Source organism: Carassius carassius, chromosome 40, assembly GCF_963082965.1.
Source record: "Carassius carassius chromosome 40, fCarCar2.1, whole genome shotgun sequence".
NCBI lineage: Eukaryota > Metazoa > Chordata > Actinopteri > Cypriniformes > Cyprinidae > Carassius > Carassius carassius.
In genome coordinates, this window is record NC_081794.1 from 5,781,104 (window position 1) to 5,798,957 (window position 17,854).

The 17,854-nt window shown below is 34.6% G+C and overlaps 1 protein-coding gene across 30 annotated transcripts in view; it reads right to left on the bottom strand.

Annotated features, from left to right (window-relative positions):
* The window catches only part of ank3b (ankyrin 3b), a 231,517-nt gene that overhangs the window by 43,120 nt on the left and 170,543 nt on the right, over positions 1-17,854 (bottom strand). For 18 of the 30 annotated variants that reach the window (XM_059531835.1, XM_059531829.1, XM_059531847.1 and 15 more), the window contains 9 exons: positions 15,299-15,397; positions 13,727-13,825; positions 13,486-13,584; positions 12,997-13,092; positions 12,686-12,758; positions 12,522-12,581; positions 6,803-6,926; positions 1,901-2,003; positions 151-195 (listed from right to left, as the gene is read on the bottom strand). In XM_059531835.1, coding sequence (XP_059387818.1) covers positions 151-195; positions 1,901-2,003; positions 6,803-6,926; positions 12,522-12,581; positions 12,686-12,758; positions 12,997-13,092; positions 13,486-13,584; positions 13,727-13,825; positions 15,299-15,397 — 798 coding nt within the window. The remainder of the gene's footprint in view (positions 1-150; positions 196-1,900; positions 2,004-6,802; positions 6,927-12,521; positions 12,582-12,685; positions 12,759-12,996; positions 13,093-13,485; positions 13,585-13,726; positions 13,826-15,298; positions 15,398-17,854) is intronic. The other 12 variants (XM_059531838.1, XM_059531834.1, XM_059531828.1 and 9 more) reach the window with 3 other exon arrangements.

Below are 17,854 nucleotides of genomic sequence, written 5' to 3' on the forward strand. Positions count from 1 at the left end.
AAAATTCAACAGATAGAGAAAGGAAAGAATCTGGACTGAAAAGCAGGACATAAAAGAACAGTAAATGCATCTTGTGGAGCAAAGCTTTTGTTTGCCTGCATTGGGTTGTGGATTGAGAAACAATGCAGAATTCCTCAATGCATTTTATACCTTAAAATGAGAGTCAACAAGGGTGGCCATTTCTCTACAGACCCCCTGAAGCGTTTGAAGAGAAGAGACAGATTCTGAATCACTCCAAATGCACTGATCAACATTGATAGACAAAATGCCTTCACAATCTTTAACAATAAAGTGTAACTTTTCACTCTCATCATATATTTTACTGTATGAATAGTGCTGTAATCATTTCTGCGATTTCTGGATTTTTTGGCCCACCAATTCTTTATTTGCATACTCCGTACTCAAGTTTACATGCATACTGCATAGTTCAGTATATTTCTGGCCTTTGTTGTGCTTTGTACTTTTGTTTAGTAAACTTCACAAAAAAATCTCCCATTAACTTACATTATTTGACTTTTCATTATTCAAAATATACAGATATTGATTATACCACTATTATATTTGCATACTGAATTGTGATTGGCTCTTATCAAACATCTGTGTTACCTCTTGAGAATAATAAGTTTTTAATTGTATTAAATGTGTACTTGTCTATAGTTCAAAACTTAAAAGTATATATTTACAAAGCTGTACATGCAGATAATAAAATATTATTCAAATAAAAGGCCACTTAAGTGCACTTAAAGTACACTTCTCTGACTAATATAATTTAAACTGTAATGTCTTTTAATATTCCATTTTATTATATATGAAATGTACTGAATGTACTGATAAATCAAAACTGCACTATTACAAATGTGTAGTAACAAATATATTTCAATACGTGACATACAAGTTTCAATAGAAAGTAATTATGATATTACATATAAAGATGTGCTCAAAAAGCACAGTTCTACTGTTAGATGCATTTAACATAAATTTAAACTATAATATAATATAATATAATAATATGTAGGCTAACTATAATATTACTTTTATTTACTTATAAAGTAAGAACAATTAAGTGTCCATAAATATTACATAACATATAGGGCCCTATTTTAACGATCTAAATGCAAAGTCTAAAGCGCATGGCGCAGGTGCACTCAGGGCATGTCCAAATCCACTTTTGCTATTTTAATGACGGAAAAAATGGTCTGTGCGCCAGGGCACATTTTTGGAATTGCAAATAGGTGGCCTAATTCTAATACACACAATGACTATCCATCATTTTATATTTATGTAGCCTGCACAATAATATTCTTTTACATTGTAACCCTTTTGTTTTTAATATTTGGCATGTTTGGTGATGCGCATCCCTGTGTGTAATAAGCAAAGTCAACGCGCACTATGGACCCGCCCAAAGGCGCATTTTTGAAGTATATTAAGTACTATTTTTTAATTAGGTATGATAAAGTGTACTTATTCTCACAAGGGAAATAGTTCATAAATGGGTTTCAAATCAATCTTTCTGTCTATAGATTTAAAATAGAAGAAAAAATTGTTTAACCAAAGAAATTAACATTAATCTGTTGCTGCCGAGCAAACAGCAATGCCATAATACCATTATAATACCATGTTGTTTTGTTGAATAAATTACCGTATTCACATTTTATGGTATATGCAATGGCACTAACACTTTTTTTGTTGTTGTTGTTGATAATGAGGACTTGTATTCCTTCAGCAAATGAGAATATACGTAGTTTAGAGTCAGGTATGCGGAGTTTAATTGGTGCAGAGAACATTATGGTCTGTGTGCTTTTAACTGCTCAAATTTCCAAATTATGAACTTCCACATGATATAAAACTCAAAACCCCTCAAAAGAAAGCACTAAGGCAGCACAGAATCTGAAAGGCATACCGTGTCCTTGTTCGGCGCCAGGATCTCTTCAATCATCATGCTGTCACGGGTGAAGGAGCTCCGGTTGAGTGCGTTGGACCTATCCGAACTGAAGGAGCGCAAACTGTTGGCATTTACATTAATACCATACAGTGCGGGGGAGTGACAGTGAAATACACACAACACATACACACACACACACACACACACACACACGCACACACACACACACACACACACACACACAAAAACAAAAACACTCATTAATGCATGCAACTTCCAGGGAATTGATGCACAGTATCCCAAACAAGGATCAAATCCACAAGAGAGACATTTGAAGTGGTGTGATGGGTTAGACGTTAAGAGAAAACAGGAGAAAAGATGTCTAGAGATGAATTAACAGATGTGCAGCATCTTAAATGGCACGCTGGTTAATATTTGTAATGACTGAATGAATGAGACACAAATGTGTGCCAGACTGTTTTTCAAAGCTATGCAATTGGTACTTATTTAAACCTCACTATTAATAACACATTATCAGACAGACTTTTGAGCTTTTATAAAGTAAATCTATAAGGAGGATCTGTGTGTTTTAACATAAAATGGAGATTTACAGAAATACACTTTATTGCCAGTGGACTTAGAATACTTGGAGAGAATAAACATGGTTCTTCTTTCTTTTCCAAATCTTTAAATACATGCAGAACAACAATAAGAAAAATCTATATTTTCTTCAAATTAAATGCTTATAACCTAATACGATTTAATTTATGCACTGATTAGTCACTGTGGTAGAAATCCACAGATTTTTAAAATTCTATCCAATTTAATAAATTGATATATTAATAATATCCTGTCATTTTTTTACTGCTTTTTGAGCACATCTGACAAATAAAATAAATCACTGTCGCAGAAAACCTACCATTCACATTCTCTAAAGCTGTTTGAGAGTAACAGTAAATAATGGAGTGTAGCTAGCAATTGGACAATTATATAAAACTGTACTGAAGCTAAAACAGATCTGGAAGTTGTTTATTGTATCTTGACTCATTTCTATTTGCATCATTGTCTTGACTTGATTACTATTTGCAGTAAGGCCAGGTGCATCATGTGCCCAATCAGAAATCAATATGACGTGAGTTCTCAGTTCACATCAAAATCAGGCTACATCTGACTGCCAAAGGAGAATCTGTTTCTTGTGAGTGTGTACTGTGAGTTTGCAGATTTAAATGGATGAAATTTGATTCAGCTGATGAGGCTCTTCATGCATCCCTGGAAGCTACATTAAGAAAATATTTAGTACAGTAACTGGACTCAAGGGGACAAAAACTCAAAATGTTTACGACAATAAGACCTGAGAAAAAAAGAAAAAAAAAGAAAAACTTGACAAATCAGGTCTTAATCACAAATCACCAAACCTAAAATCGAAATGAAACCATAGTCCACAGACAGCGAGAATGTGTATACTTCATCAAATGAAAAACAATGTACAAAGCATGGTACACAACAACGTTCCATGGTTTCAGAATGATTCGGGATATAGGATGGGAGGGGTCGGAAGCATCATGCCCTCTTACCTGACTTTAGGACTATGGTGATTGTTTGGAATGGAAGAGGAAGAACAGAGGAAATTGAAGGCAACAAATCAGAAATGCAGTGGCTGAATGAGTCAGAGTCTCATGTCTGGGGCTGCATTGTGCTGTACTCTTACACACACTAATTAATAGTGATCGACCGATATTGATTTTTTTTTTTTTTTATCGATACCAATTATTTGCATGTTTATGTCCCCGATAACCAATATTTATTAACTGTTATAAAGTAAATAAATGACTGAGTGAAGAAAGAACATACTTCACTTTGGTTTTTCCTCTTTTTAGTAATCTTTTTTTGGAAATGAGTCTTTCATGTTAAATGTAATCTTTATATTACAACAATAAAAAACATTTTATTTATAAAAAGCATCAACAGTAAAAACACTAATATTAAAAATAAGCAAAATAAATGTAGAATGTCTAATGTTTTCAAATGGAGAAAATAAATAAAGGACATTTTAAACTACCGTTTCAGTAGGCCTAGGTTTATAAGCTGTATTATAGCTACAGAGACAAGAATAATTCACTGGACAATGTTAATTCACCGACATGTTCTCTCGAATATTGGAAAATAACAAACAAAACATATTTTATTGCATTTCTCAACTGGAATGTAATATCAAAATTATTAAAAATGTTTTGTCCTTCTAGATTTTGAAATGCCCGCTGACAGTGTGGTTTATCTATGCAGTTACACAAATCTATACTCAAACTGTGATTGCTCGCGGTGGATATGCTGGAGCATTTCCTGAGCATCAACCACATCAACCCACTGAGTGAACAGCAATATGAAATATGAAAACGGGCTTCACAAAACTAATGATGGATCAAATTTACAACAGAAAGAGAATTAAATTCAGCGCTTTTTTCCCAACATGCGCTCGTTCATGGCTGCATATTAATTCAGGCAAAGTTACGTCTACGACAGGACTTGATGGATTATTTAACCTGACTCTGTGAGTTGGTCTCTATTTCTTAAAGACAAGCTGCATAAACTACATATCAGGCATTTATGTAATGCATCTAATTTGTGCATAACTGGCTGTTATGTTAAATTAAGTTTACTAACTACAGCAATTCAAGCAGGCCTACCTGCACGCCGCTGTTGTTGTCTCGTCTCCCTCAAACGCACTACAATGGCGATCCAGCACACAATTCTCAAAACATCCACAAGATAGCCGAATCCAATATTACGAAACCGATATCCGATTATGGTAAAATTCTTAAATATTGGGGAAAATATCGGTAAATCGATATATCAATCGATCTCTACTAATTAACTGAAGTTTTACTCCTCTTTTATTTTTTAATTACTAGGACATGATATTTGGCATATGTAAAGAAAAGAACAAAGACAGGATACCCTAAACATGAAAGAAGCTATCACAAGTTATCATGAAGTATGTCTATATTTCAAGCAATTCTCTGTAAGGCAACTGAAACCCACTTCCCCAACACTTGTGCCTTTATGATCAAACAGTTATGCTTATGGTGCTGCTACATTTGTTATTCCTTGCAATACTCCAGGTCAAGTGCCAGAATCCCATGACTCCCATGAGATGAGTAAAAGGAATGTGCTGTATCTCATTTCACACCCAAAGAGAGCGTTTCTTAAAGAAACAGACACAAAGAACGGCCAATTTATTTCATAAAGCATTTATACAATATGTATGTATAAGGGAGGGCCGATAGCCGATAGTGATAGGCTGATAATTATATAATTATCTTCTTGCTATGGCCAACTGCAATAAATAAATGCAGAAATGTATACTACTTTATCTTAAAAATTAGAATATAAAAAAAACACTAAAACTACAATAAATAATTTTCTGAATGTAAAAAAAAATAGGAAAAAGAATAGTAAGATATTGGAAATGTAATAATAATAATTGAAAAAAGTTTACATTTTGATTAATCAATGCCCATGATTAATTAAATATAGGCATTTAATATTGGGCAATAAATATGCAATACTGGATAATTCTGATAAATGAATAATATCATAATATATAATGAATAATCACAATAAATAATCAATACAATAAATTAATAATATCAGTCAAAAAAAAATAAACAATATGATGAATGCCTAAAAAACATGGTATGACCCCTTTAAAGAATAAAGCAAAAAGAGAGTCACATGGAAACATATGACATCCAACCCAAGCATTTCTATCATATGATTCTTGTTTTCACTGAGACATATATATATAAAAAAAAAAAAAAAATCTGCTTTTACATCATAATGTCAAGTCATTAGATAAAAAATATCCTCTCTGTGGCAACTGCTATTGAACATGATTGTAATTTCCTGTTTAGTTGCGTGTACAGTACTGTGAAATCTCACTCAACCCTTTTGATTATTGAATGCGGTCAAACTTCTGTTTATCGGAGGGAAAATGCCCTGAAGCGAGTTACATGGAGGTTAAAAATTAGCTACGGCCTTCTCACTCAACAGCACATGCTAATGAATCAAAAGATGACAGCAGGCGGCCAACACACAATGTAAATAAAGAGTATACTGCCTTTAGATAAGACAGGAATCAGGAACTAACAGCTGGGTGCTGTGGCCATCAATACGACTCCTTTCAGAAACCAGATCTTATAGATGATAGTTATTGGGAGTGAATATTCTTCAAGACATCATTTTTGTTTTACAGTGGAAAAACAGTCACATGGGCCAGAAACAACATGAGGACAAGTACAATTTGTCTAACATCTTCTCATATCTCATGTGGTCTGTTAACCTGGTCCAACAGTTCAGATATTGTGAAATGCTGTCATCCAAATACCTAATATATGTTTATTAATCCTAAACTATATAGACGATATTAGTACTGATACAAATGTACAGCAAGATTCCTATAGATATACTGATGTTAAGAGTATGACTCAATTGTCAAAACTTCAGGACTCAGAAGATGTGTGGTTTGAACCTAAAACATTTTACAATGAGAAATGCACCAAGAAATATTTAATTAGTTCAAATTGATTTATTCAGGCTAAATATATAAACCTGGTTATTGTGTATTTAAAACAAATTCATTTTATTATTATTATGACTATTAATTGAAAATCCTACCTGTTTTATTCATATGTGACTGACAAATAAGCATTACATTAAGTTTATTTGTTAAAACAATATTCAAATGCATTGAAAATATATATGCAATACAAATACATAAATCATAAATTTAGGCATGAATATTTTTTTTTGGCGCTGAAGCATCTACAGCTTTACGTGGAGTATATCATGCTGAAAATAGTAACCGATTAAATGCTTTTTTCACTGTCATGTCACTGTCTGCATGTGGTGAGGGAATATTACCTGGCCGTACGGGCTCCGACGCTGAATCCCACGTATCCTTCCTGAGGGAGAGAGTCGTCTCCGAGCTCTCGCAGGTCCTGCGGTCCCAGGTACTTGTCTGTTTCTCCTGTCATCGCATCCTCACCTGTCAGCAAAATAAAGAATGACTACATCCTTCAGAGATACACTGAGCCTGTAAAGTCAACATGAATGACATTCAAAAACCCATTTAACTTCCATCATGTTTTCCATTTTTCTTTGGAAAAATGTGCACCGATGAATCATGGGGAGTGAGACGAAGTAAATAGGGTACATTTTGATTTCATGTTGGCGTTAAGAATGAATGGCTGGACCAAAATGCCCCACACCAATCCCACAATCCCGCAACAATCACTGGCACACTCCCCAAACTCTTTCCTAGCTGCAGATTCATGCAATTTTTGTTTAGATTATGTTATTATAAGTCGAGAAATGTAAGCAAAGCACTTAGAGAACATCAAGACCATATGTTGCAGGCTGCAGCTCGCTCATGGTGACCATAAATCTGTTTTTAATATGCATCCCAGACAAGATAGATTCAAACAGGCCATCCATCATCAGAAGTTGCAGTTAATGGACACTACAGCAGAGCAGCAGTGAAGTGGGTCACAGAAGCAGAGAGAGGAAGGCTAGAATGCAGAGAAAAGAAGAGGAAGGCTAGGGTCGCGCAGCAAGAAAAAGCACCCAATTATGATTTGATGAATTTTGAGGAGAATTTACACATGACCTACAATGCTAAAACTACTACTAATAAAATATATATTAAATCAATCAATCTATCTATCTATCTATCTATCTATCTATCTATCTATCTATCTATCTATCTATCTATCTATCTATCTATCTATCTATCTATATATATACAGTACAGACCAAAAGTTTGGAAACATTACTATTTTTGATGTTTTTGAAAGAAGTTTCTTCTGCTCATCAAGCCTGCATTTATTTGTTCAAAAAATGTAATATTGTGATATATTATTACAATTAAAAATAATTGTTTTTAAATTTATTATACTTTAAATTATCATTTATTTCTGTGATGCAAAGCTGAATTTTTAGGATCATTATCACATGATCCTTTAGAAATCATTCTAATATGATGATTCATTATCAAAGTTGGAAACAGTTCTGCTGCTTAATTTTTTTTCAGAACATGTGATACTTTTTTAGGATACTTTGATGAATAAAAAAAAAAAAAAGAAGAAGCTATGTTTTTAAAATATAAATATTTTGTAATAACAATATACACTACTGGTCAGTAATTTGGGGTGAGTATTTTTTTTTCTTTCTTTTTTTAAATAAAATCAATACTTTTATTCAGCAAGGATGTGTTAAATTGATAAAAAGTGATAGTAAAGAAAATATATTATTAGAATATATATTATTAGAATTTTTTTTAATTTTGAATAAATGCAGTTCTTTTTAACCTTTTATTCATCAAATATATTAGACAGCAGAACTGTTTCCAACACTCATAATACATCAGAATATTAAAATGATTTCTAAATGATCATGTGATAGACTGGATGTTACATGTGACACTGAAGCCTGGAGTAATGATGCTGAAAATTCAGCTTTGCATCACAGGAATAAATTATTTTTTTTTAAGTATATTCAAATAGAAAACTATTTTAAGTTGTAATAATATTTCACAATATTACTGTTATTTATGTATTTTTAATCAAATAAATGCAGGCTTGATGAGCAGAAGAAACTTCTTTCAAAAACAATAAAAATAGTAATGTTTCCAAACTTTTGGTCTGTACTATATATATATTAATATTAATATATTAATCATTTCTCATAAATACAGTAGAAATATAATTATATGTAAGCATTTATATAAATATATTTTACATAAGATTACAAGATATATATTAAACATATTAAAGAAAAAATATTTATAGGTTTCTGTATAATATATAATAAAACTAATAAATTATTTGATCTAAAGGCATCCATAATACTATAATACAAAAAGACCAGGTCATATATATTTACATATAACCACAAGAAATATGACCAATCATAATTCAGCACACAAATAGATCATGTCATCCCATTTTGTACACTAACAAAAATGTAAAATAATCAATAAAAAATAAATAAATTTGAGTATATACCTAAAATTGCAAAAATGACTAAACATTTAATCCTCATTTCTTTAAAAAAACATTCAGTTAAGAAAGAAAGAAAAAAAAAGAGTATAAAAGTATAAACAATATAACAGTAAAACTACATTGTATTCTCAAAAATATTCTCACCCATTTTTTTTCAAGTATAAATCGATGTATATACTGTAGCTTGGTTCATTTAAATTTTAATATTTTTGACCAGTTAATTTACGTTACGTTTTTTTTTTTTTTTTTGTAATTGATAGCTTAAATTATACACAAACCAACAAAAAGTCTGAATGTCTGTTTGTTCTTTTGAATGTCAATTGTCTGTTTGGCTCTGAATTAAATGCATAAATTCATAAACATTTAAGGTTAAAGATTTAGAACAAACTCTAGCCAGTCTTGAATCAGATTTATTTTGCACTTGTTGAAGTGGCCCAGAATTAACATAATTAGTTTCTGTTCACATTGTCATTCACAAAACAGCTCCGTCACATAATTTTTACATAAAAACCATAATTGGGCCACACATTCAACTATGTTGTGAATGCATGTTAGGAGAGAAACTGGGGAAGCATTCCACCATCGACCCCCCTCCTCCCCCTGTACTCCGCTGCTATTCACAGAGGCAACCACCTCCCCCCAAAATCAGCCCCAGTGAACTGTAACTTTCACTCTCTTTTCAAGCAAACACACAATAATTAAATTGTGAAATGTCCTAAAAAGAAACCCAAATCTGTTCTGCCTCTTACACAATAAAGCGATTCACTAGCACCCAGAGCACTACCACAAGTTAACAGGTCAGCAAAACTATTCTAACAAGTGGTGAGTGAACACAGCACACACTTTTACCAAGATCATTAGACGTTTTACAGACTTTCATTGAGGATGTCCCGAAAAGGTTAAAGCAAACTTCTGGTCACAGTTTTGAAAGTAAACTTAAACACACAGACACAGATATCCTTTCTCACACTTCGGCTTCCCTACCACTTCTAAAACTATTGTGTGATGTGTTTTTTGGACAGCGTGATTGAATCAGTAACAGCCATTCGTGATAAACAAGACTTCTTACACTGAACAGCCAAATCCATCCTTCATCTCAACATCAGCTTTAAAATTATTTACAGGTCCTCTTTGTCCTCTTTCACTCCCAGAAGCCACACTTCCTCAATCCGGTAAACTCCAAACAGCACGATTACTTCCACATGTCAACTATACGGTCCTGTCCACAGTGTCTGAAACGATCCAGTTGCTTCTGTCTGTGCACACACACACACACACACACACCCCTCTGCTGCAGCCTGACAGGACATTCAAACAGCGAGGGGCTGGCGCAAGTCTGATCTGTTTGAGGCCATCGCGGGAGCGAGTGTGGTGATCGGATCGCAGCATTCCTCATGCCCCAGATCCTCCACCTGGGGTGGGACACAATAGAAGTGGAAGGGGCGTATTACTATGGTAATTTGTGCTTGTGCCGAGGTGCTCCGTGTAATCAGACCCTGTTCAACAGAGGCACAACAAAAGAGCCCTTCTACAGGCAGCAGAACAAATAGTAAAAAAGGAGGGAGAGCAATGGAAAAAGACCGCCTGCCACCTGACCGCGGCCCCCCTGGGAACAGCGTTCTTGAACTGCCAGAGTACAAACTCCAGGAACACACAAACTCCTGTTCCGTTCGAGAATCACTGAACACATTGCAACACCTGTTAATAATCCCTGCAATTTTAAAGTTGGCATGAAATGAAATATCACTATTTTCTTAATGCATATGTTACATTTTTAATTGTATTTATTTATTTTAGCTCAGAATGCATAAGACATTCCAGTGAAAACTACTGACTTCTCACTGGTTATGTATGCAAGACTTAAGCTCATGTTCATCTTCCCTCCACTTTTGAGTTCTATGCCCACATCTCGAAATCCAATCAACAACCGATAAATAAAACCAAGTTATGTATGTGGCTCAATGACATAAATGATTTATTAAAACAAGTTATACTACTTTTTTTATGGTAAGTGGTTGCAAACAATTTATTTTAGCTACATTTAACTGAAAAAATTATTTTAAAGTTTGTCAACTAAATTTATGTAAAATAAATTGATTTCAACCACTTACCTTAAAAAATGAAGTAAATTCAATGAATCACTTTTTCAGTGTTGCATATCAGAGTGAAACGAATGCTAAAGCTTCTCAAACACCTTGACTCAAGATTACAGAAAAATTTTGATTGAATTTTTTTTATATAGCCTAATACACGCTGCAATAACTTGTGCTCAATAAGATCGAGAAAATGTGTATTAACAAAATAAATATGTTCAATTTGGATTTTCTATTGATAGATAAAAGCATGTGCTAAAGACAACGTAAACATGGACTTTAAATGTAAGATACTGGTTCTGTTTGCTTGGCATCTGAGTTATTAGTACTGCACCTCACGCCCGGATAAACAGAGCTGAGCTCTTTCACACTGCCAGAGAGAGAGAGCCAGAGAATCAGATGGAAAAAGCGAGCAGCGTCAGCCATGGCAAAAGGTTTTATGCCAAACAGACGTTTGCATTCAATTGCCAATTGGCGTTGTAAGCAGAATTGATTCATCTATTTTTTTAGTCATCCAGCTAAAAGATAATGTAAAGGAGACACTTTCATTCAGGAAATAAATGCGGAATGTAGAGGTTATATTCATGTGACCATGTGTATTCAGGGCACAGGGGTGTAATATGTAAATAAGAAGCAATGTGTGTTAAGGCCAGTTATACCTCGGAGTATGCAGGAATATCAGTTCACAGTAATTAAACACCATGCTCCAGTCTCTACAGCACACACACACACACTGGTTTAATGAGAGCTGTATTCTTGTTAAACATAAGCATAAACTATATTCACCACGTCAGAACTGTTGAAGGTTTTAGACAGCATGTTACATACAGCTTTAAACAACGTAATGTGACCAACATATCATAGCGACTAGAAGGTGGATTCTTTTGATTTGGGCAAGTAAGAAACGGCATAGCGATGCCCTAGCAACCACACAGCAACACCCTAACAACCATTTTTAATCCTTGATGTGAATTTTATCAAGTATTAAATGCATTCATAACCATCATGTTGCAGTATGAAATAAACAGATACACAAAATTGAACTGACTGGAAAACTTCTATTCAATCTTTCTAGCTTACACTGAAGCTCTGTGGATTCTGACTGCAAAAACAGAAACCGACTGAGCCAAAGAAACGTCTATCGAAATATCTAATGGCCAAGACTTCTGAAGAAAACTACAGTATGCTTCACATACAGGCTGGATTTACAAGGAGAGTATGTGTGAAATTGTAATTACACATACAGTTGTTAATAGAATAGCAAACCCCAGATTTAATACATGCAAGCCAACAGAGATTTGCATATTGAAGAATTCCATATTCATAAAGAGTAGCCTAGCGACTAATACAAAGCCAGCAAGAGATAGCCATGTTGTGAAAAGAATCTATAACAGAAAAAAGACTGAATAAGAAGATAGCTGGAAAACATGAAAAAAAGTAAGAAACAAGCAGGTGCTATAAGAACAAACCACACAAAATAAGAGATACCTTCGTCAACATCTGAAATATAGTCCTCATTGAGCATTTCAGGCACATTGGCTCTACGAACTGTGTAATTTAAATAAAAAATGTTAGAAATAATATGTAAATGAAGAAAAAAAAAACTTACATTAAGACAAAAATAGACCAGAGTCATATGAAAGCTTGTTTACCTTCATCATCTGACATGTCCAAAACCTCATTCATTGTTTCTGGAACATTCAATTTATGTTTCTCCGTCACCGTCTGCAAAAACAGCAAAAACGGCAAAAAAAAAAAAAAGTGATGAGTTGATGTGGCTTCATTTTGCTTTGCATAGTATGTCTTAGCATATAGCTAATCTATCTGTGACTCTATGAGAACAGACCTGCTACCAACTTTTGTGTTGCGATCCACTGTCTGAGCACTACTATATTAAAGCACAATAACACCTGGCGTATGGTATTCTGTGGAACAGAAAGTGTTATGACACAAAGTCCCTCACCACAGTATTGTGCGTCTCCTCTGTCACGACTTTGAGCGTGTCAACCACAGAGATGTAACCCAGGCGCCTGGCAATAGCTAAGGCAGTGTTTCCATTCTGTAGGTTAAGGGAAAAAAGAACAAGATTAATTAAATGAATGAATGAATGAATAAATAAATATGTTTTAATTTATTATGCAGTTTATGTTTTAATTTATTATGCAATTTATTACAAACACAATATATACACAATATATAGTATGCAATTTATTGCATACACAATTTATAGTATAATAAATCAAAGGGACAACATTTTTTATTTGCTTTAGTAAAAACGTAAGTAATGTATGCCTATGCAAGATGAAATTGAAGAATTCCCAGAAAATTCCTGTCTGCTATTTTGATGTAGACCTAAAAAAGTCTGAATGCTCAGAAAAATAACAGCAAACTTCTTCATAACATGACTTGTGCATCTTGTTTGGAAGAGCTTGTGCTGTTGTGACAAACCCACCACTGTCAGCTCATTAGGAGAGGCTCCGTGCTGCAGCAGAAGGTTAATGATGTGTGTGTGACCCTGCTGAGCTGCCTGGTGAAGAGGTGTGTATCCATTCTGAACATGAAAGACAAAGTGAGTTTAAATCTGTATTTTGGACCACTAGCAATCATAAAAGACTGTTCTATAACAAGAGACATTAAAGAAATGCAGTTCCTAAGCCTCAAGTATACTGCAAACTGCTTTCTGTGAGCATTACCTTGGTTTTGGCATTGACTTTAGCCTGGTTCTTCAGGAGGAAGTGCACCATCTTTATATTGCCATAGTGACAGGCCACATGCAGGGGCGTATATCCCATCTGAACCAGAACACAGAGACACATTACTCTTAGACTTCTTTTCCAGTCAAGCACATGAATTATGCACACATAAAAAGACCATGAAATATTCAAAGAATGACTTAACATATCTAATAACACGATCACACTTAACTGTATTCATTGGCTTTTCACATATAAAATTGATAACCCATAGTAATATTTTGAGATTTAGTCCTTACTTTTGGATGGTACTTTTGTTTTTTTATAATATAATATGAATAGAAAAATTCAAGTTCAAAGTCTTCAGATCATTCTTATGGGATGTTCTGTAAAGCTTTACTTTTCTGTATAACAGTAACTATGAGGACGGGGCTCAACAGAAGTGATAATTCACCACTAGAATAAATTTTTTGCTAAATGCCACACATGGGTATTAATGAACTTGTTTTTTTTCGTTCCTCTGCCTCATTCCCTGTGCTCAGTGAGGGAGTGTTTTGTGAGGGTCATTGTGCTGTAGAGTATTGATCTGTGTGCTGCTGTCTGACTCACTCTCTCACCGTCTGAGAGCCGCGCTTAACGACCTTGAGCAGGGGTCACTCGATGTTTATACATGAATGACCAATGAGGGAATGGCCAGACATAGCATGCGCAGATGTGTGTGTCACACATCTATCTACCCATCTGTCTGTCTTTCCAGTTTCTAACTGTCTGTCTGTCCGTCTGTGTATTTATTTGATCAAAATCACAGTAAAAACAGTACAATTTTGAAATAGTATTACAATTTCAAGTAACTATTTTCTATTTCAATGTATTTAAAAATGAAATTGATTTCTGAATTTTCTGCATCAGTACTAAAGTCTTCAGTTTCACATGATCCTTTTAAAAATAATTGTAATATGCTGATTTTCTGCTCTAGAAACATTACTTATGGTGAAAGTTGAAAACCTGATGATTAAATTTACATTTAGTCATTTAGCAGACGCTTTTATCCAAAAACTTACAAATGAGGACAATGGAAGCAATATAAATCAACAAAAGAGCAATGATATGCAAGTGCTATAAAAAGTCTCAGTTAGCTTAACACAGTACACATGGTGATTTCTTTTTAATTATATAATAAATAAAAAGAAAACTAGATAGAAAAAAGATAGAATAGAAAAAGAATAGAGCAAGCTAGTGTTAGAGGCCTTTATTTTGCTTTTACAGTGTAATATCGCTGTGTGTGTGTGTGTGTGTGTGTGTGTGTGTCCTGGTATTCCTTACATTATGTCACCACAAGTATAGTAACACCAGTAAATATATAAAAAAATATTAAGGTCCCCATGAGGAAACAAGCCTTTAAATCATACAAAATTAAAAAAAAAAAAAAAATTTAAACAAGATATGCAGGAAGTAGGGGTAGGGTGAGGGCAAGGGGATTGAAAATAAAGTCTGTACTGTATGAAAAACGCTATGCCCATGGAATGTCCACATAAAATATGAAAACTCAATTTGTGTGTGTGAGGTCATTACCTTAGTCTCTGGGTCAATTGTGGCACCATGATTAACCAGCACTTCTGAAACATTGATTTTGTCCTCTTGAGCCGCCAAGTGAAGAGGGGTCAGTCCACTCTGACACAGATATTCATTAACCAATTTAGTGACATAAATGTGACACATCATGCATAAATTAAGCATCCATTAATTAGTGTAGGTAACACTTTCCTAAAGGGATAGTTCACCTAGAAATGAAAATTATTTTATTAATTACTCACCCTCATGTCATTCCAAACCCGTAAGACCTTCGTTCATCTTCAGAACACAAATTACCCTCCCATAGACAGCAATTTAATTACCATGATCAAGGTCTGGGCGTTGATCATGCTAATTATGGGAGGGTCAGAGAGCTCTCAGAATTCATCAAAAATATCTTAATTTGTGTTTCGAAGATGAACGAAGGTCTTATGGGTTTAGAACTACACGATGGTGAGTAAGTAATGACAGAATTTTCATTTTTGGGTGAACTATCCCTTTTATGGCTGAGTTGAATATAACCATAAATAGACACTGGTGACCTTGAAGTCAACATGAAATGGCCACAACCACAACTAGTGGTTGACCGATATTGTTTTTTTGACAGCCGATGCCGATAATGATATTTTGGAAAGCAGGGGGGCGATAGCCGATATAATTTTCTTTTTTATTAGTATTAATATTTAAGAAATTTGAAATGGATTAAAAAATAAATGTATAAAATAAAAATACATATACTTTAGATGACAAAGTATTTTCCACAAATAAATGAACATTTTTAATACCAGTTTCACAGAGGAATGCAGGAACAGAAACGTTCAAATACCAATTCTGCTTGGAGTGAACCAGTTTTTTTTCTTTGTTGTTTTTAAGCCCTGCTTTATGCAATTGAACAATATCGGTTATCAGTATCGGAATCGTCCAATAGTTGTTTGTTAAAATCGGTATCTGTATCGGGCAAAAAAATAATAATCATAAAATCCCTAATATATATATATATATATATATATATATACACACACACACACACACACACACACACACACACTCAACTAAAGGATTATTAGGAACACCATACTAATACTGTGTTTGACCCCCTTTCACCTTCAGAACTGCCTTAATTCTACATGGCATTGATTCAACAAGGTGCTGAAAGCATTCTTTAGAAATGTTGGCCCATATTGATAGGAAAGCATCTTACAGTTGATGGAGATTTGTGGGATGCACATCCAGGGCACGAAGCTCCCGTTCCACCACATGCCAAAGATCCTCTATTGGGTTGAGATCTGGTGACTGTGGGGGCCATTTTAGTACAGTGAACTCATTGTCATGTTCAAGAAATCAGTTTGAAATGATATGAGCTTTGTGACATGGTGCATTATCGTGCTGGAAGTAGCCATCAGAGGATGGGTACATGGTGGTCATAAAGGGATGGACATGGTCAGAAACAATGCTCAGGTAGGCCGTGGCATTTAAACAATGCCCAATTGGCACTAAGGGGCCTAAAGTGTGCCAAGAAAACATCCCCAACACCATTACACCAGCACCACCAGCCTACACAGTGGTAACAAGGCATGATGGATCCATGTTCTCATTCTGTTTACGCCAAACCTGACTCTACCATCTGAATGTCTCAACAGAAATCGAAACTCATCAGACCAGGCAACATTTTTCCAGTCTTCAACTGTCCAATTTTGGTGAGCTCGTGCAAATTGTAGCCTCTTTTTCCTATTTGTAGAGGAGATGAGTGGTACCCGGTGGGGTCTTCTGCTGTTGTAGCCCATCCGCCTCAAGGTTGTGCGTGGTTATTTCAGTCAAAGTTGCTCTTCTATCAGCTTGAATGAGTCGGCCCATTCTCCTCTGACCTCTAGCATCAACAAGGCATTTTCTCCCACAGGACTGCCGCATACTGGATGTTTTTCCCTTTTCACACCATTCTTTGTAAACCCTAGAAATGGTTGTGCGTGAAAATCCCAGTAACTGAGCAGATTGTGAAATACTCAGAGCGGCTCGTCTGGCACCAACAACCATGCCATGCTCAAAATTGATTAAATCACCTTTCTTTCCCATTCTGACATTCAGTTTGGTGTTCAGGAGATTGTCTTGACCAGGACCACACCCCTAAATGCATTGAAGCAACTGCCATGTGATTGGTTGATTAGATAATTGCATTAATGAGAAACTGAACAGGTGTTCCAAATAATCCTTAAGGGTGAGTGTATATACCGTATTTTCCGGACTATAAGTCACACTTTTTTTCTAAGTCACACTAGGCAGCATATAGCGCCCTCTCGTGGTTGTAGACGGTAATGTTTTCTCTTGGTTCTTGGTTCTAAATAAATGCGACTTATAGTCCAGTGCGACTTATATATGTTTTTTCTCTCATCATGACGTATTTTTGGACTGATGCGACTTATACTCAGGTGCGACTTATAGTCCGAAAAATACGGTGTGTGTGTGTGTGTGTGTGTGTGTGTGTGTGTATATATATATATATATATATATATATATATATATATATATATATATATATATATATATATATATGTGTGTGTG